Source organism: Photinus pyralis, unplaced genomic scaffold (assembly GCF_008802855.1).
Source record: "Photinus pyralis isolate 1611_PpyrPB1 unplaced genomic scaffold, Ppyr1.3 Ppyr1.4_LG4, whole genome shotgun sequence".
NCBI lineage: Eukaryota > Metazoa > Arthropoda > Insecta > Coleoptera > Lampyridae > Photinus > Photinus pyralis.
In genome coordinates, this window is record NW_022170511.1 from 48,262,240 (window position 1) to 48,287,047 (window position 24,808).

The 24,808-nt window shown below is 36.3% G+C and overlaps 5 protein-coding genes across 9 annotated transcripts; 1 reads left to right on the forward strand and 4 right to left on the reverse strand.

Annotated features, from left to right (window-relative positions):
• Positions 1 to 815: 815 nt before the first annotated feature.
• Positions 816 to 4,225, reverse strand: LOC116167599. 5 transcript variants are annotated; one of them, XR_004144576.1, is made up of 8 exons: positions 4,191 to 4,225; positions 3,928 to 4,127; positions 3,659 to 3,880; positions 3,354 to 3,500; positions 3,094 to 3,302; positions 2,872 to 3,034; positions 2,517 to 2,819; positions 816 to 1,144 (listed from the first exon to the last, which is right to left on the reverse strand). XR_004144576.1 is itself a non-coding variant. In XM_031482994.1 (7 exons), exon 7 carries the CDS (start codon positions 2,269 to 2,271, stop codon positions 934 to 936), a length of 1,338 nt encoding a protein of 445 aa, XP_031338854.1. In that variant the 5' UTR covers positions 2,272 to 2,819; positions 2,872 to 3,034; positions 3,094 to 3,302; positions 3,354 to 3,500; positions 3,659 to 3,880; positions 3,928 to 4,127; positions 4,191 to 4,225; the 3' UTR covers positions 816 to 933. The 5 variants fall into 4 exon arrangements, 4 of the variants coding, with proteins under 4 accessions (XP_031338854.1, XP_031338857.1, XP_031338855.1 ...); XM_031482994.1 differs by having other exon boundaries at positions 816 to 2,819; XM_031482995.1 differs by having other exon boundaries at positions 816 to 2,819; positions 3,928 to 4,219.
• A 5,216-nt stretch (positions 4,226 to 9,441) lies between these two features.
• LOC116167610 (protein ALP1-like) lies at positions 9,442 to 11,402 on the forward strand. The gene is made up of 3 exons (XM_031483005.1): positions 9,442 to 10,143; positions 10,202 to 10,415; positions 10,471 to 11,402. The coding sequence occupies exons 1-3, from the start codon at positions 10,111 to 10,113 to the stop codon at positions 11,178 to 11,180; spliced, it is 957 nt and encodes a 318-aa protein (XP_031338865.1). The 5' UTR covers positions 9,442 to 10,110; the 3' UTR covers positions 11,181 to 11,402.
• On the reverse strand, positions 11,299 to 12,582 carry LOC116169209. The gene is made up of 2 exons (XM_031485236.1): positions 12,176 to 12,582; positions 11,299 to 12,128 (listed from the first exon to the last, which is right to left on the reverse strand). The coding sequence occupies exons 1-2, from the start codon at positions 12,282 to 12,284 to the stop codon at positions 11,299 to 11,301; spliced, it is 939 nt and encodes a 312-aa protein (XP_031341096.1). The 5' UTR covers positions 12,285 to 12,582.
• Positions 12,583 to 19,592: 7,010 nt separating this feature from the next.
• LOC116169839 lies at positions 19,593 to 22,037 on the reverse strand. Its single transcript, XM_031486018.1, has 4 exons — positions 21,805 to 22,037; positions 20,398 to 21,754; positions 19,905 to 20,348; positions 19,593 to 19,850 (listed from the first exon to the last, which is right to left on the reverse strand). Exons 2-4 carry the CDS (start codon positions 20,906 to 20,908, stop codon positions 19,600 to 19,602), a joined length of 1,206 nt encoding a protein of 401 aa, XP_031341878.1. The 5' UTR covers positions 20,909 to 21,754; positions 21,805 to 22,037; the 3' UTR covers positions 19,593 to 19,599.
• A 328-nt stretch (positions 22,038 to 22,365) lies between these two features.
• Positions 22,366 to 24,654, reverse strand: LOC116168884. The gene is made up of 2 exons (XM_031484880.1): positions 24,590 to 24,654; positions 22,366 to 24,333 (listed from the first exon to the last, which is right to left on the reverse strand). The coding sequence occupies exon 2, from the start codon at positions 24,329 to 24,331 to the stop codon at positions 22,379 to 22,381; it is 1,953 nt and encodes a 650-aa protein (XP_031340740.1). The 5' UTR covers positions 24,332 to 24,333; positions 24,590 to 24,654; the 3' UTR covers positions 22,366 to 22,378.
• Between the last annotated feature and the right edge of the window lie 154 nt (positions 24,655 to 24,808).

Below are 24,808 nucleotides of genomic sequence, written 5' to 3' on the forward strand. Positions count from 1 at the left end.
TGCTAATCAGCCTCTTTAAATAAACTTTTACTGTCCAAAAAAAGGTTTTATGGTTTCAGGTACACGCTTATTAAATTAGAACTGCGGAATTCAACTATACTGTAAACCCCCATGATTTCTGAACACTCCCCTATACGATTCACGATATTTCAACCTGTACATCGTTCTAATGACATTTTTTTGTATCTTAAAAACCTTATTGTGATCAACGCCTTGTCCCCAAAACGTAATGCCAAATCTAAGTCTACTCTCAAAGTTAGCATGATAGACAATTTTATGTTTAACTTCAGAAACAGTCATGTTGGGTATATCTTTTTTACCGCATTACAAAAAAAATAGAAAAAAATACTCTGTTCCCAGTGAGCAGAGTGCCGTCACAATAACGTCATATTTCCGCCACTCCAAAGGTTATTTTAACGTCATTTATATAGTTTATTTATACCTAAATATGACGTCATTATGTCATAGACCCTTTACGTCATTATATGTACGTTAAAACGACGACATTCAATGTACGTTAGAATGACGGCATTTTATGGGGTCAATAGCCCAAAATAAAAAGTAGGGAATTGGTTAATTTTTCTGGGAATATGACAAAATTAAACAATAAATGTACTAAATAACTTTATTTTTCTATTTATACGCTAAAAGTACAAACTACTTTAGTAAAATCTAATATTGAAAAAAAACGATTACTGTATACTATGAATAATTGGATAAGATATAAAAAAATCAGGTTTCTTTAAAAATGGAAACAAAATACACTTAGCAACTACATCTTTAATACACACAACTTCAAGAGAAGGCGAAAGGTTAGATACAGCATAAATGCACAGATCTTCAGATGATAAAGGATAGTCAAAAAATGATTCATAATGTGAAAATGATTTGCCTACAAGGTATATGTTACCATCTTTAATGATATTATGTATTTCAAATACCTTTTTTTTTAGTAATGCAGTATGAGTTATAAGAAGAAACTGGGTAAATAATAAAAGTACACTTATTATATACAACTTTTTTAAAATGCTTTATATCTATTCTACCTCTATATATTATAGGAAGGATTCCAATATGTTCTAATGTAGGCACTACCTGATCATTGTTCTTAAAAGAATTTGAAAGAAACTGCAATTCTTGTATCCTACGACATAATTGTTGCAATGGTTTTTTAGGCGATTTTACGAAGTATTTAAGTTTTCCTAAAAAATTTTCATAAGGGAAAGCCGAAAATTCATCTAGTGGGCCATATTTACTACAATCTTCATGTAAATGACAAAGCATATGGACATTATAAATCAGAAACTCCCAACCATATATATTAGGACTATGATTGGCAAATTCATTTAAATATATGCCAGCGCGATTGGCACCAATATTGTTTATATGACTTGAAGATACTAAAATGGTAATTCCAACATGGAAAAGCATAAAATGTTCGTACATGGCAACATCAAGTTTATCTCTTAAAACAATAGGTGATACATATAACAGAAATGTTCTGAACTCTGTTGCTTTCCATCTCTGCAAATCTTGCAATGATCGTCCTTTCCTATTGAATTCTAATGGGATATAATCACTCAACAACAAAATATCATCTGAAATTTTTTTTACAATTTGATTTCCTAATCTGACATGTAGTGCACCCGATATCCAAATGTTTAAGAGTTTCCTCATAATTCCCAGGCAAACATTATGCATGTAATCTATAGCAAAATGCGACACCAGTCCTAAACCAGGCACTTGTACCAGTGGAGAGTCATATAAGTGGTGAGATTCATCTGACTGTAAAGTAAATGTATGGTCTGTTCTCTTTGTACTATGAACTTTTTTAAATATTACTCTCCCATTCAAATAATCTCCAGTTTCAATACATCTCTCGCATGATGAATAACCACTGTGAGATTTAATTCCTTTTAAATAAGATCGTGCTGGAGCATCACATACAAAAGCATAAATTGAAATTGATATTGTAATTCCATTTATCTCTATACCATTATGTATTAAAACCTTCAACTCTTCAACAAAGTCTTCCAGATATGTACTTAATGGCACAGGCTTCCCAGAGCCACTAAATATGGCAACAACAAAGGGTTCTACGGTAATAGATTTAATCTGACATAATATTGGCCAAATATTTACATTGGAACTTTTAAATAGTGGCAGGCCGTCAACATTGAACGCTAATTTAATATTAATCAAGTTTGGTGATGTAGAAATAAGAGGAGACAGAATTCTTTGTAAATTAGGAGATATACCCAGATAAACCATTTCTCCACTATCCAGTTGTTTTGTAGCGCAACTTGATGGTGTATTTAACAAAGTTCTACAATCAAGTGGTAAGTAGGGATGGGAATCATGTAATATATGCAATAGATCTGTGAATGCCGAATGTGAAACTTTAAATTTTAATCCCCATTCTCTTAAACTATTGGCAAGTGCATTATGTTTGGGAGTTTCTGATTTTTCCTAGTATTTTTATATATTAACATTGTCATTAAATACATGGCTCTTACCTTCAGAATCAGAATTTACATTTTCGGAATCAGAGATTGAATCAGAATCAGAATTTTCGTCAGAGTTATTATTGGAACCATAATTAATTTCAAAAGAACAGCTTGGAAAACTATTGAAAGATCTAATAATGTGTGTTGGACAGCTGTTGCCACTCTGCGATACATTTGCCTCTTCGAAACAGAATGCTTAGGCATTATTTTTTAAATTTTGTAACTTTTGGCGCTGCGGAGCGTGTTTTAACCAGCACTTAATTATATCTTCAATTTCCCTCTCGGTACAATCTGTAGATCGTCTCACTGTAGCTGTAAGTAAAACCCATTAGTAATCAATTATGCTTTTAGTTATAAAACATACCAACAATAGCATTTTTCAAGTTCAATTCAAAAAAAGGGTGTTTTCCTGCTCTCTTGCCACAAAAATTATATTCTGTGGCTAATGGATTACTAATGCAACGCTTCAGGATTAGATTAGTCTTTTGGGTAATACCTTTACCTCCAAAAGATGAAAGATATGTAACCTGTAAGACAATAACCGGAATGAAGTAAATATATCTACAATTTACGGAAGCTTCCTTACCAAATTAGTAAAGTGTTTCTCGTTCTTCAAATATTCGTCTAATATTGAAACAGAATCTACGTCGGCTAAAGGAAAGTTTACAGGAAACTTGGTGGTAATTTCTTCAACTGTAGTCGAATGTGAAGGGTTTTGGTTTTCAATCCAGTCGATAATTTTATTGTTTTGTTCCTTTATAAGATGAAGCATTGTAAATAATTTTGAACGGAACCCTAAAAGACATAAAAAAAATATCACCCTGTAAACACTTTATAAATAATTACGTTTCTCTTCCTCATTGTTGTACGAAGACGATAGTATTGTTGGTCTTGAGGATGTTGTTGGGGTAGAAATTTCTAAATCTAAATTGTCAGTATCAACTTGCATCGATGGCGAATTTGGAGTAAAAGGAGGGGATTGAACCACATGAACTGAAACAAAACCCAAAATATAGATGTGTCCTTGACCTACTTCTTGCTGTTTAAAGATTCATATAATTATAGTTAAGTATGTAAAAAATCTCTCGATGTTCATTGAAATTGCTAATTTTTTAAATACATGCAGATACCTACATAAACGGAATGCTTACCTTCCGAACCTACTGTTTGATTTCCAATTAGTTTTTTAATCGCTGCTGGTCTAGGAAATTTCGATGGAATTTGCTCTTCATCAGATGATTCGTAATTCTGGTATCTTGAAGGAAGTGTTCGAATTCTTTTTATTGGTTTTGGGTTTGTAGCCTCTTGCTCTGATTGTACATCGGAAGTAGTTTCAGCCTTCTTTAGTTTTATGGATGCCTTTTGAAGATCATCTAAATTATTTGTGAAACAATCGAATATCTCTCCATTTCTAACTAACCTGTTTCAAATAAACGCTTTTTTATATTGTATAACTCCCAATCATCGCTTGGTTGTTCAACGTGCTTTAACGCCTTATTGTAACGTTCGAGTTTTTTATGGGGCGGCCACCAACACTGCTGCTTTAAAGGAGTTAACCATGTGTTACAAATTACCGCAATTCCTTCCCCTGCGTCTGAGAATTCTACGCCTACGTACATTCTAATAAATCAAAAAATTAATATTGTATATATACCTACCTACCTACTTTTATAGTTAACGCACCTTTTATATTATAATATCATAAAACTGGTAAAAAGTATAACCACAAAACTTCGTGTAAACAACTGTTAAAATGGCTGGTGGTGGTCGCTGTGTGCATGCGCAGTAGGCCGCTGACCGCGGGCAAGGGGGAACATTTCGGGAGAGGGCAGCTGACATACGCGCATAATTCAATTCGAATTCCGCGAAATACGAACAAACTTTAACAGGCAAAAATATATTAATGCGAGTACTACAAATTTTTAATATACTGTGCGTGTACAAAAATTAACAAGTGTAAGAATAATATACGTATGTATAATACAAAATCAACCTAAGTAAAATACCCTTATAATGACGTTATATGTACGTCTTTTGCGTCACGTTTATAAAACGTCACAAAAATCACGTTTTTTAAACGTGATCTAAAGAACAAACCACGTCATTAACGAATAATGACCAAATCCTGACGTTACATTTACGTGATGTTGCTAGCTGGGTTTTCTGTCTGTCTTTATTGTAGTGCGTATTGTTTATCAGCTATATGGATCACGAGGGGCGAACCTCCATTGGAGTCTGGTGTACAAATTAATTGGAGTCTTTGGAGTCCCAGTGGTAGTCTCAGTGGTAGTCTCTGGTATTCTTTGGTAGTCTCTGGTATTCTTTAGTAGTCACATTGGTAGTCTTGGTAGTTTCTGGTAGTCACAGTGGTAGTCTCAGGTAGTCACAGTGGTATTCGCTGGTAGTCACAGTGGTAGTCTTAATGGTACTCTTTCATTGTCGCACTTATATAAAACCTCGAGTAAAAACTTATATAAAAAAACTCGATAAAAACTCATGACTCCTTTCTCAGTTTTCCTATCAGAGGATAGGTTTGACGACAGATAATATCTCGAGCAATAACTATACAAAAATATTTTTAGGAAAATATGGCAGCAAGGGTATACGAGAGTAATTATATAATTATATTTTTGTATCAAAATTATTGTTTGAATTTTTCCTATCCACAACGTTAGTTTTTGTAACATAAATATAATAAAAATTACATTCGAGATTACATTCATTTTCAGAAACAAATGATTTCTATTCTTTCATATAACTAGATCGGTACGGAACTCGCTTCGCTCGTTCCGGCCGATCACGGCGTTTAATTAACAATCGCCGTTTTGTGTGGTTTACCGTTTGTCAATTTTTTGTTTTTTTGCTTGATTGTTTTGATAATGCAGTTTGAACCGTGTTCTGTGTGGTTAGAATATTGTAAAAGGCGAAAAAAGAAGAAAGAGACTTGATTCGCCTCAAAATGAACTAATATATTGATACTCTCTTTTTTAGTCAATCTCATCCTATAGGTTGGTAAAAATGCTTTGCATTTTAAATCTCCGCTAGAGTGAGTTTATTTCTCACAAATACTGCTGAAAATAAGAATGTTGCGTTTTGCGCACAACACGACTTTTTGCGTACCTATGCGTCTTATTTGCTTTTATTAGATGGACTTACCATCCAAATTTCGTTCAAATTGCTCCAAAAATAAGACAGTTGCGCTCTCCGCATGCGCAATAAGAGTTTTGAAAAGCGTGTTTCATTTGTTTTTGTTAGGACCCACAGAGTTGTACTCGTATATAGTAAATAGAGGAGCTGTACACAGGACCTGCGCGTTGCCAAATTAACTCCAACTACAGTGGTCACATACTTATATAGTTTTAACAGCCAAGGCGTTGTGGCGCATTCGCGGTGCGTGAAATGCGTTTGTTTTGCTCACACCTACGTTGTTTATTGGTCACTATATCTTCATCCGGTTAGTGCGCACACTCGTCAACGGCCTGCGCAAGATCCAATTGGAGTGAATTTTATGCAACAACACTGTCTCTCTATTTATTATATACAACTCTGTGGAAGGACCTAACACCAAAGTTTCGTGCAAATTGCTCCGTAAATAAGTAAGTTGCGTTCTGCGCAACATACATGAAACCCTAATGTACTTAGATGCTAAACAGTTTCACGCTTATATACAACCGTTCACACATTGCTCCGCACATTGACACACAAAAGAAGACATCGCTCGACTTCGGCGGCTGCACCGCCTCGCCTCACGCATGTACCCAAGTTGCCGTGGAATCTAAAATATGAACGGACACTTTAGGAGACCAATGTAAAAAATTTGCTGTGGCCAGCACAGATAACACCCGCACACCTGCACATGCGCGTTTCTGCCCAAAATCTTTTCAGATTTTCCTTTTAGGTCTAGGAATATGTGTACCAAATTTGTTTGAGTACAGACCGACCTCCAATGCAATACCTCCCTTACCAATACAATACAATACAACGTAAATGTGCGGGTTGTGTCAAGGTGTCTATATACACATCTACAAAATTTGGTACAATTCGACGCAAAAGTTTCGCCATAATATTAATTTAACATTTTTCCTTACGCATGCGTGATTATGCCCAAAACCTTTTCAGCTCTTCCTCTTATGTCTGAGAATATGTGTATCAAATTTGGTTCCAATCGATTAAGCCGTTTAATCGGAAATGAGAGTACAGACAGACCGACAGACCGACATCATAGAGACTTTGTTTGATTCGGATACCTGGTGCTTCAAAACGTGTATTTTCGTAAATAAAAGTTGGGGGTCATTTTTTACCCCAATGCAATAACTCCCTTACTAACGTGCGGGTGGTAAAGACTGTATCGTTCTAACCCTCGGCGTCTCCCAATAAACGCCAAAATATGAACAAACTGGCTTCTGTATGCAATTGGAGGGCATAACACCGTAATGTAAATGGCACCCAGTCTCACGTTTGTATAGAACCGTTAACACATTGCTCGGCTTCGCTTCGCACATTAACACACAAATGATGATGTCACCGTTGGATTCTTCAATATGGAATATTTTAGTTCTAGGTAAACTACTTTTTCCGTTCACATTACGCCAAAGTGTTATTAAGAAAAGTTGTTCAGAATGAAAAGTTATAGCGTTATGCAATCAATCAATTTTCAAAGTGGTTGGCCATACTTTGATAAAGACGATTTTATATTTTATTTTTAATTTGCCTATTATATGTCAATTATATCTGTCATATGTGATATATGAAGCAGTCTATTGCGCCCAAGGGCATAATGAGAGGGCATAATGGATTGTCATCTCATTATGCCCTCAAAAAATTATGTAATAAAAAAGATGCAACTTGATTCGTATGAAGCACTTTAATGTTGGGCAAACAATAATCATGACATTTGTATATTGGAAATGCATTCTTTGGAACGATGAAAAATAAAATGTTGTATGCACCTCGGGCATTACTCAATATTTAACCCTCGGGCGACTTACAATCCCTCGGGCTCTGTCGCCCTCGGCATAAATATTGTCTTAATGCCCTTGATGCATAAATAACTATTATGGACCTATTTTACTTCAAGGGAATCATCCATTTCAAATCTCAACAACTCGGCGCGAGGAAATAGCGACGAACTATAAAAAATTAAAGACCCTGTTAAAGGAAAATCAAGACAATCTAGAAAAATATCAACTGTTTGTTTTTGTTTTTTATATATTTCTTTTTTGTATTAAATAAAACCTTGGCTAATAAACCATGATAACCCACTTTGCGAGTTACGGAAGCTAATTTTTTTTGTTTTTTTTTTTCATTATGGATGGAAACTCTTCGATGTTTGGCGATATTGAAGGAAAAAGTGGGTGAAAGTCTTGTTCATCCGATGCATATCAGTATTACTTCTGTTTAGTGGTAGTCTTTGGTAGTCTCACTGGTATTCTTTGGTATTCCACTGGTAGTCTTTGGTATTCCACTGGTAGTCTTTGATAGTCGCCTGGTAGTCCCAGTGGTAGTCTTAGGAATTCCCAATGGTAGTCTTTGGTAGTCTCTGGTAGTCCTTAGTAGTCTCTGGTAGTCTTTAGTATTTCCATTGGTAGTCTTTGGTAGTCTGGTGTACATTATTTTCGAGGGAGGTTTGCCCCTCGATGGATCATATAGTTATCAAACGAAAGCTTATATATTATAAGAGGTGAACCCAGTGAAATTCAGCCTAAATTCAATAAATGAAAACTCTAGATCTTGATTATTCTTTCGCAACAATCTTGCGACGAACTTCCCCCTTAGCTCGTGCACAAACGGTAGCTTAAATGATGAAAGCACAATTATTTCAAGTTCATTTAATGGATGACTAATAATATAATTGTACAATTCAATTTATCACACCGTAGACGGTCGGTCGGTCACTTGGGCGCCACCAAGACTTATCTGCACCCCTCGCTGCACCCCCTAAGTCTTGGGAAAGGGGCGGTCTTCTCGGACGGGGTGGAAAGCCTCCGGGTATCCTCTAGTGGCGAACGGAATATACCAGGGATCAGTCAGAGTTCACCACAAAATGGCGGCGGTCACTTCCGGATTATCTAAAACAAAATAAGGCCGACGGCCCTGGCGGTAAATTTCCTAAAGGGAATAAAGCAATAAAGCACAAAGCGGTGTCTAGGAGAAAGAAAAGCGGAAAATCAAGGAGAACAGAATATAATGAAGTTTAGCGGAACGGTGGCAAAAGGTTACGGTTGTGCAAACAAGGGAAACTCAAAACGGTAGTGAAAAGGAAAGGACAACGGCATGACTTACGGTCGCTAAAAAGGGAAAACGGTAATACAAAAGGGTTTCGGTGAATTCGGAATGATACGGTTTCGCAAATTAGAAAAATCAAAAGGCGTACTTACAACTCGAAAGTATGAAGCAGAAAAGATCCTTCCCAAATTGAGCATTTTCCTTTTAAAGGAAACCAATTTTGGTAGAAGTGGAACATGGAATTTCCAAAGCCCGCAGTGCTCGCACCGAGCGATGTAGAAAATAATTCGGTTTTTAATTAATTGCAGCTCGTGTGATTATCTTAAAAATCTGGGGCAACTTGCAAACAACTAGAAAAATTACAGCGCCTCTGTGGACACCTCTCTCGACGGTTTTTGACAAGGTTTACTACAACTGCCCATTAACATGGCATTAATTAACAGCGCTTACCTAATCAAGCGTAATCAAACCTAAGTACTTATCAATCCAATCTGCAACTAGCTCCCTTGGACTTCTTCTTCCCAAACGGCGCTATCGCTTTAACACTCTTATCGCAACATGCAGGCATACGGACGGGACTGCAAAACTTGTAAACAACTCGATTTGAACTCGTTCTATCCTTGATTTTACTTATTATGGGAATCTAAAACACCTTATAAATAATTAACGGCATTGAAATCAAAGAATATTAATTGCCCCTCATCTTCGCCAGGACAACATCCTTCGGTGGTTACAAAAATATCGCGGTCGTGGTCTTTGTAAACGGCAAACTAAATGGAGAAATTCCGGGTGCTTCGTTACAATCTTTCTAACAACTTATTCCTTTCTTCTTGAATGTCATTGCTTTTCTGCAAACTCTGTTTTAACTCTTTAATGTCATTAGCATAAGATTTCTGTAAGGCTACGATTTCGTCAATCCAAGGTGAATTATTACGCCTCCTTTTTTTGCATCTGGGATTGCTACTTCCTGTAGGTGTAGAGCATATTTGAGCGTTATCTTCAACAGGTGTGGTATCCATGTCGCTACGGACCGAAGCCGTTGAAAAGTTTCTTTTTTGTGTATTGGAGGATGTACCTGTTGAGCATCCTCCCATATCTCCCTTATATATGGGGGTGGCACATGAAATAATGTTTAATGCGGAGGTTGCATTTATTGACATATCGTTTTCAAATATTTCATCAAACTTGTCATAATTACTGCTTTCCTTTTGCCTGAAAGAGGAGCTCTAAGCTGTACCGCGCACGAAGCCTCGTGTTCCTTTTAAAAATTGCTTCGAGCTCGGACGCGCCCGAAATTGGATTTCCCTTGTCCCCTCATGCACCACCTATTTTCTAGGGGCGCGAAACACTTTTGAGGTTATATACCTACTTGTCCAAAATGAACAACTTCCAAAAAGAATTTGTTTTAAAGGTAGGTTTCTCTTATATGCTGGTATATACTTAACATATTAAAATAAATTTGAACACAGACGTTATTTGATAATGCAGCTCAAAAGCTGATGGATTTTGATACAAGCAGTAGTAGCAGTTCCGATTTTTCATTTGTTGAACAGGATAACTGCAAGAAGCGAAAGATTTGCCTGCGTGTTAAGAACTATGTGGAGAATATAGTACGTGAATATACAGAAGTTGAGTTTAAAGCAGATTTTCGCATGTCGAGGAGTACTGCGTATAAAATTATTAGTAAGTAGTAAGGTATATAAAATTAGAACATTTGTGTGATTTTCTCCTTTCATAGATATGTTCGAAGAAACAAGCGTTATACCACAACATACAACTGGCAGGGAAAAAATTACTGCGGAGAAAGCTTTTCTCCTTAGTGTCTGGTATTTGAGCAACCAAGAATCATTTAGACAAGTTTCTAGTCGTTTTGATGTGACATACAGTTCGGCTCATAGGTGCCTCATTAGAACAGTTAATTTCCTATTGTCAATAAAATCAGATGTTATACGATGGCCGAGCCTAGAAGAGATGGAAACTATTAGCGCAAACTTTGAAAAAATAGGAGGTATAAAGAAAGTTATAGGATGCATAGATGGAACGCATATTGAAATAAATAAACCTAGACTAAATCAAGACTCTTACATTAATCGTAAAGGATACCACAGTTTATTAATGCAAGGTGTTGTTAATAATAAAAAAAAATTTATAGATGTATTTTGTGGCGAGCCTGGCTCAATGCACGATGCTAGACTTCTCCGAAAGTCTGGAATTTATAGAACAATACTGAACAATGCTAATGTTATGAAGAACTATATAATATTGGGAGATTCTGCATATCCAAATTTAGACTGGCTTGTTACACCATTTAAGGATAACGGGAAACTTTCAGTTCGACAAAAAGAATTCAATAAGAAAATTTCAGCAACCAGAGTTATAGTTGAAAATAGTTTCGGTCTTCTGAAATGTAGATTTCGACGCCTAAAAAAATGGAAAACATCAATGTAAAACTGTTCCAAGTTAATTATGGCTGCAGCTATCTTACATAACATATGCATAGACGAAGATGACTACATCGAGTTGAATCTCGCGGATAATACTGATCCTGAGGAAGTTCCATATCATTCTATCGCAGAACCGACCAATACTTCTCGGCAACAACAAATCTTTTGTGAAATGTATACAAATAACCCAATGTGATATGCAATAAAATAAAACTTTTATTTCTTACAAGGTACAAAATATGTAACCAAAAAAACATGTACAAATTAATAAAACCGATCACAAATAATGGCGGTTCATTCTCGTGGAAGTCAATTATCTCTTGTTGCATTTTTAATCTTTCTTCATGTCGTTGCTTCTTCGCCTTACATTCTTCCCTTTTTAATTTAATATATTCTACGAGAGATGTTTTAGCCGATGCTTTTGTTTTCTTCTCGCTTTCACTGGCAACGTGTTCATCAGTTTCAGCTACAATAGGCTGTTCAGTAGATTCACTATTTGTAAGGTCCGTAAGGGGAGCGTTATTAGAATTAATTGAATGTTGGCAATTGTTTGTGGGTTTATCTCCTAAAACATCATCCATCAAGTCGAAAAATAAAAAGCGAGCTGGAGCCTGTCCGGTACGATTGCGATTATCTTTAGCTTTTGAGTAACTACGGCACAGACTTTTCCATTTGTTTCTTGCCATTACTTCTGTAATATTATGGCCGGAACTTAACATATCGTTACAAATATGCTCATACACATGTTTACGCTTTAATGGATGATTGAGATCATCCTTATGTACATTCATTGCATGAATGAGATCTACTGTAGCTTGATATGACCACACATTTCCTCCTTTTGAAACATTTCCCTCATCGAATTGATTTTCTTCGGTTCTTTGTGTAGTTACATACTCACAGTTTGCATTTGTTTTGGCATGAAATAAAAGGCTGCCAAGAAACTTCTCATCTGTAATGCAAAATAGAACAAGAGGTCATGTAATCTGCAAAGCTTACCATTTTGTGCCCTTACGTAATCATCATGATTTACAATAACATTATAATGTTTATTTGTTTGTGGGTCTATTAACTCTAAGTTGTACTCATCCACAGATTGCAAATTCATCTTATATAAAAAATCAAAATACACATAACCTCAAAAAGGAAAACAAACCAAATTATTTCCCTGTTCCATTTGAATACGGTGGCAACTACAACTAGAGCTACTCCGAACGAACTGCACCAGAGCTTCACGCACTTAAATGGAAAGCGACTAATATATCCAATTTGTGCGACCCCTTCCAGTTTTTCCGTTATTATCCTTCAATTTAACATATTTGTTTCAGATTTCGAAATTGTTTGTGTAACTCAGTCGCATTAGCATTATAACTCATTTCGTTAAATTGCCCTCCAGAATGACTCTTTCTTTATGGTTCTATCACGTCATTTAGCTCTATTTTCATGAAGTAATAGTAACAATATGGTATCATGATCGAAGGTCAATTTATTATGCAGCAATCGAGGCACCGATGCACATTGTGGGTTCTAAGGTAAATTGCTTTCAGTACTAGCAGTAGTTTCATCAGATTCAGTAAGCCATAGTAACTATCCATCTGAAATAAAAGCAAAGTAAGAGTTAAAATGTCACAATTAAATTACATTTAAGGCATCACCTATAAATAATTATTTTACAGGGCCCGGAAGTGAAATGTGACGTTTTTCGCTACACTGTAGTGATTAGAAATTTTGGTATAAAAAAAAGTAAATATCTGAAAAATAATACGCATTGAATGCAGTTTTTAAAAAATTACGTCTATGTAAGCTAGAAGGTATTTCTTTTTAATTAAATAAACAAAAAATCGTTAACACTGATTTAATAATTAAATTTACCCTATGTTCACTTTATTTTACTGAATTCATTTAATTACCGCGTACCTACCTACCTATCCATGTTTCGTGAATTAAAATACATTTCCAATATCACCTGACCAATTCAAACGTTTCAAACTCTCCCATTTACTTTCAATAACGAGCATCTGTGCCAACACATTTAACACCGAGATGTACTTTACACTGTAAGTAGAACACCGCTTATCCGCAATAAGTCACATTTTAACATACCAGTCTACGTCTACCCCGAATTTAAAATGGGTCCAGTGTGACTGTAAGGAATGAATAAATCTATTTATAATACACATTTTTTTAACATACAAGATCATCAAGGATTTAAAGTGTACCCATTGCGCTTTCCTCACCAAGCATAAATCCAGTCTTCAAAGCATCTAACATTTGTCAAGACATGGATCCTGCCAAGGATTTAAAATGTAACCGGTGTGATTTTGTCCCTTAAAACACATTCAATTTTAAAACACATTTGTTAATACACAAGACCAGTAATAATTTCAAATGCGCCTGATATTAAATACAACCCCTTAAATCCCGTTACTTTTTAAGGAAATACCTAATCACGCGCCAGTGAAATGCCGGGAATGTCAACTCAGTTCGCACATGATCGGTATTCTACACTTGCACCTCTGCTCTGTTGCACCGTGACTCCCTTCGGTGGCCACCGCACTGCAACCGAAAGCGCGCTAGAATTTGAATTTGCATTGAACTGTATTATAAGGGAAAGGGGTAAATCTACGAGTAAAAAAATATACTCGTGGACCCACTTAGATTGCACCGTTTCGTAATAGTTATTTATGCATCAAGGGCATTAAGGCGATATTTATGCCGAGGGCGACAGAGCCCGAGGGCCTCTGGCCCAAGAGATTGTAAGTCGCCCGAGGGTTAAATATTGAGTAATGCCTGAGGTGCATACAACATTTTATTTTTCATCGTTCCAAGGAATGCATTTCCAATATACAAATGTCATGATTATTGTTTGCCCAACATTAAAGTGCTTCATACGAATCAAGTTGCATCTTTTTTATGACATAATGTAACTCCGTCAATCAATTTGACGGGCCGTTTGAGGGCATAACGAGGGGCATAATGAGAGGACAATCCATTATGCCCTCCCATTATGGCCTTGGGCGTAATAGACTGCTTCATATATCACATATGACAGATATAATTGACATACAGGGTGATTCCTATAGTACCTGCCACCGTTTGGGAGCGTGTAGGTGGTGCGTAGGGGAGTATTTTGATATAGGACACTTGGGGTCGGAAATCTAAAATAAGGGTGCCAGAGCCAAATTTACCTTCTGGAATTTCGCGCCTGTAGGTAGGCAACCCAGTGAACTTATACTGGGACCACTGGTTCCAGCACGATGGGTGCCCTGCTCACTACGGGCGGCAGGTGAGGGAACACTTGGACCAAACCTATCCGGACAGATGGATCGGCCGTGGAGGTGCGGTGGAGTGGCCTGCCCGCTCGCCCGACATCACCCAATTAGATTTTTACTTGTGGGGTGTGATGGAAGCGCACGTCTACGAGACTCCCGTCGAATCCGAAGAGGACTTAATTGCGCGCGTCGTCATGGCCGGAGAGGCTGTTCGCCAGGACGTAGGAGTCTTCACGCGAGTTCGAGGGGAGTGGTTGGCTAGATGTAGGAAGTGCATTGAGAACAACGGTGGCCACGTTGAACACTTTTAAACGTTATTGCTTTTGACTGTCGTTTTCCCTCCTTCCCTCCCATGTCGCTTCCTCGCGCTAACTCGCTCTGCATCGCTCCGCGCGAAACGTCGGTCGGTTGGGTTGCCTACATACAGGCGTGAAATTCCAGAAGATAAATTTGGTTCTGGCGCCCTTATTTTGGATTTCCGACCCCAAGTGTCCTATATGAAAAGACTTCCCCTAGGCACCCCCTATACGCTCCCAAACGGTGGCAGGTACTATAGGAATCACCCTGTATAATAGACAAATGAAAAATAAAATTTTTTTCGTGTAGTCAGCAGGAAACGTGGAAATAAACAAAACAAACGCTTGCACGTTGACGCGTTAAAGCAAATTCAAATTCAAGCGCTTGCGGTTGGGCGTTGTTGAGGGAGTAATTTTAAATCTAAGTGTATAGGATAAAAAATATTGTGTGCACCACGGCACGAAAGTGGCAAGGAAGTGGCCAGCCTCGGCTTCGCCTCGCCTGGTCATATCTTCCTTCGCCCCGGAAAACGACCACTTTCCCGCCTTGGTACACAAAGTACTATTTTAAAAATTATAGATTTTAAATGTCCACCATTAAACTATACATTTTTCATTTTCTCGGCCGTGGTTCATAACTTTGTCAGATTTTAAGTGAAGAAAATCATTATGAGAGACCTAGCACAGCATATGAGGCTACAGATCTCTACATACAATTAAGGAATGACATTTTTAAGTATGTTATAAACTTTATTTGTCGAAAATCCATTTCCTTAAAGTTTAGTACCCGCAACAGATACGTTAACGTATATCTGTATTATTACTTACCTACTTTCTTTTCATGATTAAAATTCAAAATATTTTGTGTATACCAATAAAATAAAGAATATAAGTTTGTGTTTTTAGAACAAAACTGCCTACTTGTTTACAAGACAAAATTACTTAATCAACTAGCAAACGTCCTGTGCAATTGCTAATATTTGTTCTTTAATTTCTTCTCCCCGAGGAACATCGAAATATTCTTTGGCCGTAAATAAGTTTGCAAGTGTGTCTCGTTCCTTTATGCTCATTTGAGTATAATTCTCAATGGCCTTTCGTAAAATCATGCTTTCATATGGATTAAGATACAAATAAAGATCTTGCAGTAAGATGTCACTGGTAACTTCAAGTTCAGGATCTGCTAACATGAAAAGAGTAGTTCTTGAAATTTTGGATGGTAATGATCCAGTACTTAAAAGCATATGTTGTAATGCTCTGCCTATATACACATAGTTTCCCTTCTCTTTTTTCTATTAAGGGGTACGAAAGGAACGATGCAGTTTTCACCGCGAAAATACAACCGGTCAATTTTTTCAAAGAATATGTTGAAAACTTCCTTCGTTAAACCGCCCCCATCGATTCCTTCTTCTTCGATAAACTTTACCGACAACTGCTTTTCTGATGCTGACTTATCCTTATAGAATTCAATCATTATCTGTACACACTCTGATCTCTTCACATTTAGACACACTACTGGTGCATCTGGTGGCAATGAGGGTATATTCAGAGCAATTGGAATATTTGTGATTGAGCCGGTCTCGTTTAAAGCAATGGGATCTATTGTACCGGTAAGGATAATCTCTGGGGTATCATTAAGGTCAGAGAAAACAGGGTCTGTCAGGAGGTCAGTTATGCACTGATACGGAGACCAAGTCAAAGGCGGATTTAAATTCAAATTATCGCAGTCAAAAGGCTGTATCCATTGCTGCTTGAGGCTTGCCTTGTCGTCTTAGGGCCTCCCGGATAAAAACCCCGCCACCAGGGTAAGCTTTTTCCATAATGGATGAGGGGTCCTATCAGGCGAAAGAAGTAATTTAGATGTAGGATGTAACATAATGGAATATTTACACAGTGACATATAGAGCGGAAACCAAACTTGAGTAGGCCAAAAGGGGACTACCACAATTCCCTCGGCATTATCATTCTTAATTTTTTGTAAAACTCTTAAGATAATAGAAAAAGGAGGAAAAGCGTAAAATTTTAAGGCGTTCCACGGGATCGTAAGCGCATCAACTTTCCAAGAGCTTGGGTCCCTAAACCATGAGCAATATTTATCACACTTAGCATTGAGCCTAGATGCAAATAAGTCGATATCAGGAGTTCCGAATTTTCTGGAGATTTCTAAAAATGAATCATTGCATAATTCGTACTCCGTTTCTCCATCAAACACGCGAGCCGCTCTATCAGCTTCGAAATTTTGCCTAGACGCGAACCCAAAAATTGACTGTTGAAGGCTTTAATTTGCTTTTCTTATAATTAATAAGGAAACCCAAACTTAAAAGAGTTTCTTCTGTAACTTTTATATTTTTAAGGCAGTTTTCATATGAATTTCCAAGAAGTAAAAAATCGTCTAAGTGCACTACAGAGACCAATCCCTGGCCTCTCAAAAACGCCACAGCAGGCTTCATTAATTTCGTAAAAATATATGGGGCTGTACAGAGGTTTTTTAAATTTAAAATAAGACATCTGGTTTAGGTACCAAGAAAATTGACGAGACATACTGTCCTTTAACAGAATTACATTTAGAAATTACCCCACTAGCCAAAAAATTTTGTAGTATGACAGAAATTCCCATTACTCCCCATAACTTTTCCTTAGGCAAACGTTGTTGATAAATTTTTGTAATAAAAGGAATCCTGTAACCTTTTAAAACGTTTAAAAGTGATGGGTCTTTTGTGAATAATTCCCATCTTGGCCTAAAATGTTTTAATCTTCCTCCAAATTTACTTACATTTAGTTTCGCCTGGTGGCGGAGGATTTCCAGCTCCAGCTGGAGCTCTTGGGTCTTTGTGTACTTTTTGCCCCTCGTTGGTTCTGATGGTGAGGGGTCTTGTGGTACTGGGACTTCTGTAAAGGGCGATACTGTTGACTTTTTGGTCTGCTCTGACGATAGTCCCTCGAATTTTGTCGAGGCAGACCTTTCCAGTTTAAAGGTTTACTACATGTAGAAGGTGGCTTAAGATCTGCACCCGACTTCTGAAGTGCTTTTTACAAAATAAATAATGTGACTAATATACTAACATTCTAATATAAATACCTGCCGACTCTTCATTTAATAAATTTTTAGAAAGCTCTAACGAGATATTTATTGGAGGTGGTGCAGGAAGTGTATTGAGTGACCCTTCTTCATCACTGCTTTCATAGCACAACCGTTTTGGAGGATGAATAGCCCTCTTACTTAAACACGAATCCTCATCGGCATCTGATTGAACATCAGACTGTAATTCGGCTCTCTTTAGTTTTGACCTTGCTTTCGAGTAATCATCTAAAAAAAATGCATTATGAATAACTAGAATTATAATAATGGACAAAAATACACACCGTTTCGAAGAAGCACCTAGAAACAGGATAAATTTTCCAGTTTGCTTCATTTGGTGTCTCTCCCGTTTTTAATGCTTTTTCGTACACAGATTGAGTTTTGTAGGGTGGCCAGAAGGCATTTTTTTTCTTGGCGTTAACCAGTTTCTGTTAATTATAGCTAAACCGCCCCCACAAGACGCAGAAAACTCCACACCTAAAAACTCCATCTTTTTTATTATGTATGTAACGGAGGACGCTAAGGCTACGTTTCCATGCATACGAAAACCTAATACGCATCCGTGCAATTCTCTGTACAATATCAATAGACCATTTTCATGTACACGTATTTCGTATGCGAAAACTCTACATTCTGACAGATTCTGTCAATTAACATAACCTAAAAAAGGTAAATCAAAACATTTCGTTCTTCACATCAAATTTTACACAACGCCGTGACTCGGGGCCATATATATATATCTCTTATATATATGCTCGGGGCACGTTGCCGGAATTTTTCGACAAACGGGGCACGTTAAATGCGCGCGTTCATACAAATAAAAACATTGAACAGCTGATCATTTTAAAATAAAACCTAACCTAACCATCAAGCTCCCTTTCGTTATCTGAATAAGTTCTCATTTCATATGGTGGGTTAACAACTAATTATCATTATTTAGTAATTACTAATTAGTCACTAACAATCAGAATTTTGCTTTGTTCTTAATATTTCTTTTCATAGTTAAATAAATGCACATGTGCATTATGATCGATTGCCTGATGCTCCTGTATCAATGAAAATGATGAATCCGAAAAGGAAATAAGGAAATGTGTACTTAGGTACTTCCGAAAATAGTTACTATTTCTATTTATACTGATTTTACGTTTTTTAACAATCAGTTCTTAGGGATAGTACGGATATCAAATGATAGGATTCATTGTCTTCTACAATATTGTATTCAAATTTTTTACATCAGATCTGCTAAAACAATATAAGGTAAATGTTTAGATTATAGGGCCATGAACGGATTGCTATAAAACATTTATCCACACTACTAGGTTGTATAAATAATAAAGTTATGAATACATTTATTGGCACATTATAACTTTTAGCACTGGATTCTAGTACTTGGAAAGTGTAGATATGTTTTAGTATTAAATTTCAATACTTCACTTTAGAACATTTTCCGTTAATGAACAGAACTACTACAACTACACTACTAGTACAAATATCTGAATTTTAGTAACTTTTATTAGTTATTTGCTCCAAGAAACGCTCGCATTTTGATAATCAACAATTAGCTACATAACTATGTACGTATTTAAACTTCGAAATCTACCTCAGCCTTACAGTACAGCCAGAGGTTTTCTTGTATTATTTTTTTGTTAAAATGTCATTGGCAATAGTTATTAATTAGATCTGCCTTGAAATTAAACTGTAGAAATTAATATCTTGCTTGGATATCACCTTGACTTCATTTGTTATAAACATTTCATAAAATACCATTAAAAAAAACGATCATAATTTATTGTAACAATATATACAAAACCAGGTTTTGATTCTTGGCAGTTTAGTTAGTGCAGAGCATTCCAAGTGAAACCAAAATAGACAGGATTCACAAACTATTGATGGACGATTTCCTAGTTGCATTGCACATGATCTGCATGTCCAATCTTCCTTGCTTTTCTTATCATTTAACATAAAAGAAAAGTACTCCCAAGCATCAGTGACAAAGTACCTCTTCAGCCGAGCCAAATTGACAGAATCATCTGCAAACATATGGTGTCAAAATAATTTGTATTGTATAGATGTACATCCATTACCTAACACACAATCTGGAATTTCATTCTTTAAATCTTCTACCACCACTTCAAATGACGGATTCAGTAATGTTTCCTCTGTAACTTCAATATCATCATTTATAACATGCCTAAGAATATAACAGTCCTGTGATTCACTTATTTTCAAAGCAAACTTTAATGGAACAATCTTATTCCTTTTTTTCTTCAGACCTATCACAGTTGTGTCATGACCCCGTGGTCTACCACGCTTCTTTATTTTTAAAGGCAGTTCAATATTTATATTTTCTGACAAATTTTCTTTTTCATTCTCCAAAGTAACTTTCCGCTCTTCATATGTGGTTTGCGGTTCAATAGTTATGTTTGGTAAATGACTCTCCCGAGCACTCTCATCTCCCTGTGAATTTACTTCAGTATCCACTGACATAACCAGTTTTTCATTTTCTTCTTCATCAATAAGCGTTTTTCCTGAAATAGTAGCTTTATAATTTGTTCTGTTTACTAGCTAATGGCTTACCTATTTGTGAATCTGAATTAGGAATATCTATGTTTATTTCCTTCCCCGATTTCCAAGCATCATCAATCCTCTTTAGAAAGTTTAACTTATGATTGAATTCGCTGCCACTAGCCATACTAAGCGTGTTTACTAGGGAATTCGCAACAAGAGTGGCAGACTTTCTCTTCTCCGTTATTGTCAATGTTTTCATTTTAGGTTCAGAACGATATACATGATGGTCACCAACTTGTATTGATTCTTGATTGGCAATCCTTTGTTTTGTTAAATAGAAGGAAGTTTTCCAGCGTTCATGAACTAACGATTCTGAATACAATGGCATGTTTTGCTTCACCCTTACTGCAAAAATATATCGGCAAGGTAACATCATAGATAAAAAATCTGAACAAGGACAATATTCATGAGTAACTGATAAGTTGCCTTTCGATGAAGCTATTGTGAATGTTCCTGTCGGTCCTTCAATTCCAACCTTTACATTATCAATGAAATTGATTTGCTCTTGTATAAATTTCATGCTGTAACGGGTAACAACATTTGAGTAACAAAGAATGTCTTTTGAATACCTACTTAGAAATTGCGAACAGTGGTTTCTTTAAAATATGAGTGGCTGCTTTAAAATCCCTTTCTTGTTGATTAGAATTTATAAAAATAAAGAAGTTCTTGACGAACTGCATCAGTGTCGAATTCTTATGCACCACTTGCTTAATTTTTTGATTTATAGATTCCATTCTGTTGTTTGTAGTGTTATTAAAATTACATTGCTTCATATTGAAAATAATCCATTCATTTCTTATCCTGTGCCAATTTTTTTCAAAATATGCTATCACAGATTGTGGAACACACTCTTTGAATTGAGAATATAATAAATCATATTCTGATTCATTTTTACTATATACAAGTTTTTGTACATAATTTAACGATAAATCACGCTCTTCTCTGGAAATATTCATTTTGTCACAAGTCACTTCTCTTCTAAACGTCTTTAGTGTATGGAAGATACAAAGATAAAATGGAGTGTTTGGGAAAAGATCTTTAACAACTTGACGTTCTACTAAATCTTTATCGCCCATGAAAGATTTCACCTTTGTAAAATCAAAATGTTTTTTAAATTGTTCAAATATCCAGTGGTAGGTCTTTTTATCTTCGGTAGAAATAAGTGAGACATTAGCAATTTCTGACTGTCCATTAGAATCTACTACCAGACATAAAAATACAGTGCAACCTATATCAATCAATTTATATGTTCCATCGATACTTATAAATTCTGGCCAAGCATTTAAAGCATTTCTCATATCTTGTGTTGTAAACTGCATTGCTTTGAATTTTTCATCCTCATCACAGAAAATATCAACCATACATCCTATAATCATATATTAAATTTATAAATATTTTTGCATAAAAAATAAATACCATAAGATTTTGTCAACAAAGAAACAACTTCATCTAGATCATTCTTCTCTATCTTTCTTCTATAATTGATATTTTGCAAGTCCTTTAATGTCGTTTTCTTCCCAGTGTCTGCCAGCACTTTACTCTGAATTTTCTTTTTATTTGCATCCAAAGATAAAAAAGTTTGCACAGATTTGAGCTCGTCTTCATTCAATGCGCGAGTCTGAGGTAGATGATCATACACCTTCTGAATAACAAAAATAAAAAATTTAAGCATATCTTCAAGAAATGTGTTCTTAATAGGGGAGACTAGGGAGGGTTGATACACTTAATTTCAAACTATTACAACTGCCACCAGAGTGCGTGTATTCCAATGGTAAAATGCTTTTTTGGAGCTCCATTGTGTTACCTTTCAATGCTCCATTAGTAGCTTGGGTTGCTCTTATACCTTTTGCTGAAAAAAATTGAAAACAAAAAGTACAAAATGTATCGAACCTCCCCTAGTAGAGGAGGTTTGATACCCAAAATGGGAGGTTTGATACACAGCAATAAGTATACAAAATTCAAAAGCAATCGTGCATTTATTTATTTATACTTAATCAACATTATCAAATTTGTCAAAGTTTATTGGAAATTTTAGTTTTCGCGAGGCTCTTGCGGTGCCACCAACGAATGCTGGAGGTGGCAGTTTAATGGTCTCACTTTCAGATGCTATTGACTGGTCTGGAACATCAGGATAGACAAAATGATAGTTGGGTTTCTTCCTTCTCATGAAGTTGATCAGATAACCTTCATCGTGTACTTCCAAAACCTTCCCGGCATAGTGCCTTACAATTTTTTTTGTAGCAAAGCGAACTAACACATAATCCCCAACTGAGATTGGTCCTGCTATGAAGTTATCTTCGGTCTTCTCATTTTCTATACATTCTTCGATATCTGTACAATCTTCTGAGGAGGAGCTCATTATAACACTATCGGTGTCAGTTTCTTCCTCGATGTTTTTCAGTTTTATCTGCTTAGAGGGACCTGCCCGACTCTTTTTTTGGATATTGAGATTGCGTTTACAACCCTCTGAATTTCTTTCCTTGTTTTTTTTTTCGTGGTATAATTTTATTTCGTTCATATTAGGGGTATCTGTGAGAATTTTTGTTTTAGTGGGTTTTCTGCTTGATACAGTTTTCCTAGGTGGAGCAAGTGGAAAGGGTCTAATCTCTTCTGGACTCTTCACCACATTAATTATGTCGTTTAGAACATTATCTTGTTGTACTGCTATTGTAGGAGGTGGTGTTTGCTCTTTAGCGGTTTGGTTTGAAGAATTGGGACGATCTGTAACCTTTGAGGAGCAGAAATCTTCTTCGGAAAATATTTGTGAATTAAACGGAGAGATTCCGGTGGCAGAAAACCCTTTAACGATGTTAACTGGAGTAAAAGCACGTTGATATGCCACTTCAACTAATTTCGCTATATTCTTTAAAGAGATAATTTGTCCAGGATTTTGAATCATGAAATCATCACATGCTTGGTTGTAAAAAGTTTTAAAAGGACCGTACACAGATACATCGAGAGGTTGGAGGCGGTGGCTAGTATGTGGTGGAATAGTAAGAAGAACAATTCCATTCTCCTTACAGATATCGAGACCCTTCGGTGACAAATGACTATTGTGGTTATCGAGAATTAATAGGACCTTATCGGCTATGCTACATTTTGTAAATTTTATAAAATGTTGTAAGTAAACTTCAAAATTTAGCGCAGTCATCCATCCACTTGGATGCGTAGCAGCTCTTGATCCAGGTGGAGCACAAGCGGTCATGTAATCTTGTTCACGCACTCTTGGATATATAAAAAATGGTGGTATGGATCCACCAATCGCGTTGATTGTACATAAAATAGTTACAGTTTGGCCCCGTTCGCCTGATGTCACTTTAGCAACTTGTTTTTGACCTTTCTTTGATATTATTTTTCTAGGTTTATGGACGGTTTGAACACCTGTTTCGTCACAATTGTATATCGATCCAGGCCCGAACTCCTCTCTTGCAAGTATTGTTCCTAACAAGTTAAAAAACTCACCAACGGTATGCTTATTGAACGCAGTTCCTCTGGAGAGACTAGTTGGTTCCGGAGTCCGTAATGATAAGGTATTGTTACGATTCATAAAACCACGTAGCCATTCATAAGTTGCACTTTCCTTCTTAATCCAATTCTCAGGAACTTTTTTGTTGTTTTCGACTGCATACAAATAAGCAAATTTTCTAGTTTCCTTAGAAGTGAAGCCATAATTCATTTGTGCAGCGTTGAGTAGATATTTAGCAAGCATTTCTTCCTCGCACCTACTAAAAATTTGAGAAGATGAAAAGTTGGGTACAAATTCCGTGACTGCCCCTTTTTCTCTGTATTTGAGTACATATCGTCGTAAGGTCATTTTGTCAATATTATATTTGTTAGCTGTTGTTCGAAGCTTGCTACCCTCAATTACTTCTAACACCGCATTCTTCATTGAATCAGGAGAAACAGATAGCCGATTCGACTTTTTCTTCCATTTAAAAGGCATTTCTGTAGAAACAATTCCATATTACAATAAAATATTCTCATGTGGGGAGGATTGACACATGTATCAAACCTCCTCGGCTAAAATGTATCAACCCTCCCAGAATTACCTCCAATACGAAAAAAAATTAATTCAAAAACATAACCTAAGTCGTTACGCGAACACCTTGACACAATTTACTCGCTACAAGATGCAGTTTTCAGGCAACAGTCGCCCAATTTGATATGGATGTTAGATTTTGAGATATATCCTTACACTTACCTTACACGGAATAATAACACAAATGCACAAAAACGTTAATACACTCTAGCACGCCTACTAACAGGAATAACTGAAATGTAGCACGATTAACCTATTGCCAGTAATGGCGGGGTTAAATGTTGCCAACTTCAACACCTTACGATATGAAGTGTGGGAAATTTGAATGTGTATCAAGCCTCCCAGGGTATCAAACCTCCCTAGTCTCCCTACATCGCAAAG

Excerpts from the sequence above, each read along its gene's own strand:
- LOC116167599 (XM_031482994.1), bottom strand. The coding sequence starts at position 2,271 with ATGGTTTATCTGGGTATATCTCCTAATTTACAAAGAATTCTGTCTCCT.
- LOC116167610 (XM_031483005.1), top strand. The coding sequence starts at position 10,111 with ATGAACAACTTCCAAAAAGAATTTGTTTTAAAG. Across the intron at positions 10,144-10,201 it reads AAAAAGAATTTGTTTTAAAG|ACGTTATTTGATAATGCAGC; the intron begins GTAGGTTTCTCT and ends ATTTGAACACAG. Across the intron at positions 10,416-10,470 it reads TACTGCGTATAAAATTATTA|ATATGTTCGAAGAAACAAGC; the intron begins GTAAGTAGTAAG and ends CTCCTTTCATAG.
- LOC116169209 (XM_031485236.1), bottom strand. The coding sequence starts at position 12,284 with ATGAATTTGCAATCTGTGGATGAGTACAACTTAGAGTTAATAGACCCA. Across the intron at positions 12,129-12,175 it reads TTACGTAAGGGCACAAAATG|ATGAGAAGTTTCTTGGCAGC; the intron begins GTAAGCTTTGCA and ends TTTGCATTACAG.
- LOC116169839 (XM_031486018.1), bottom strand. The coding sequence starts at position 20,908 with ATGAAATTTATACAAGAGCAAATCAATTTCATTGATAATGTAAAGGTT. Across the intron at positions 20,349-20,397 it reads TAATTCAGATTCACAAATAG|GAAAAACGCTTATTGATGAA; the intron begins GTAAGCCATTAG and ends CTACTATTTCAG. Across the intron at positions 19,851-19,904 it reads AATTCCAGATTGTGTGTTAG|ATGATTCTGTCAATTTGGCT; the intron begins GTAATGGATGTA and ends ATATGTTTGCAG.
- LOC116168884 (XM_031484880.1), bottom strand. The coding sequence starts at position 24,331 with ATGCCTTTTAAATGGAAGAAAAAGTCGAATCGGCTATCTGTTTCTCCT.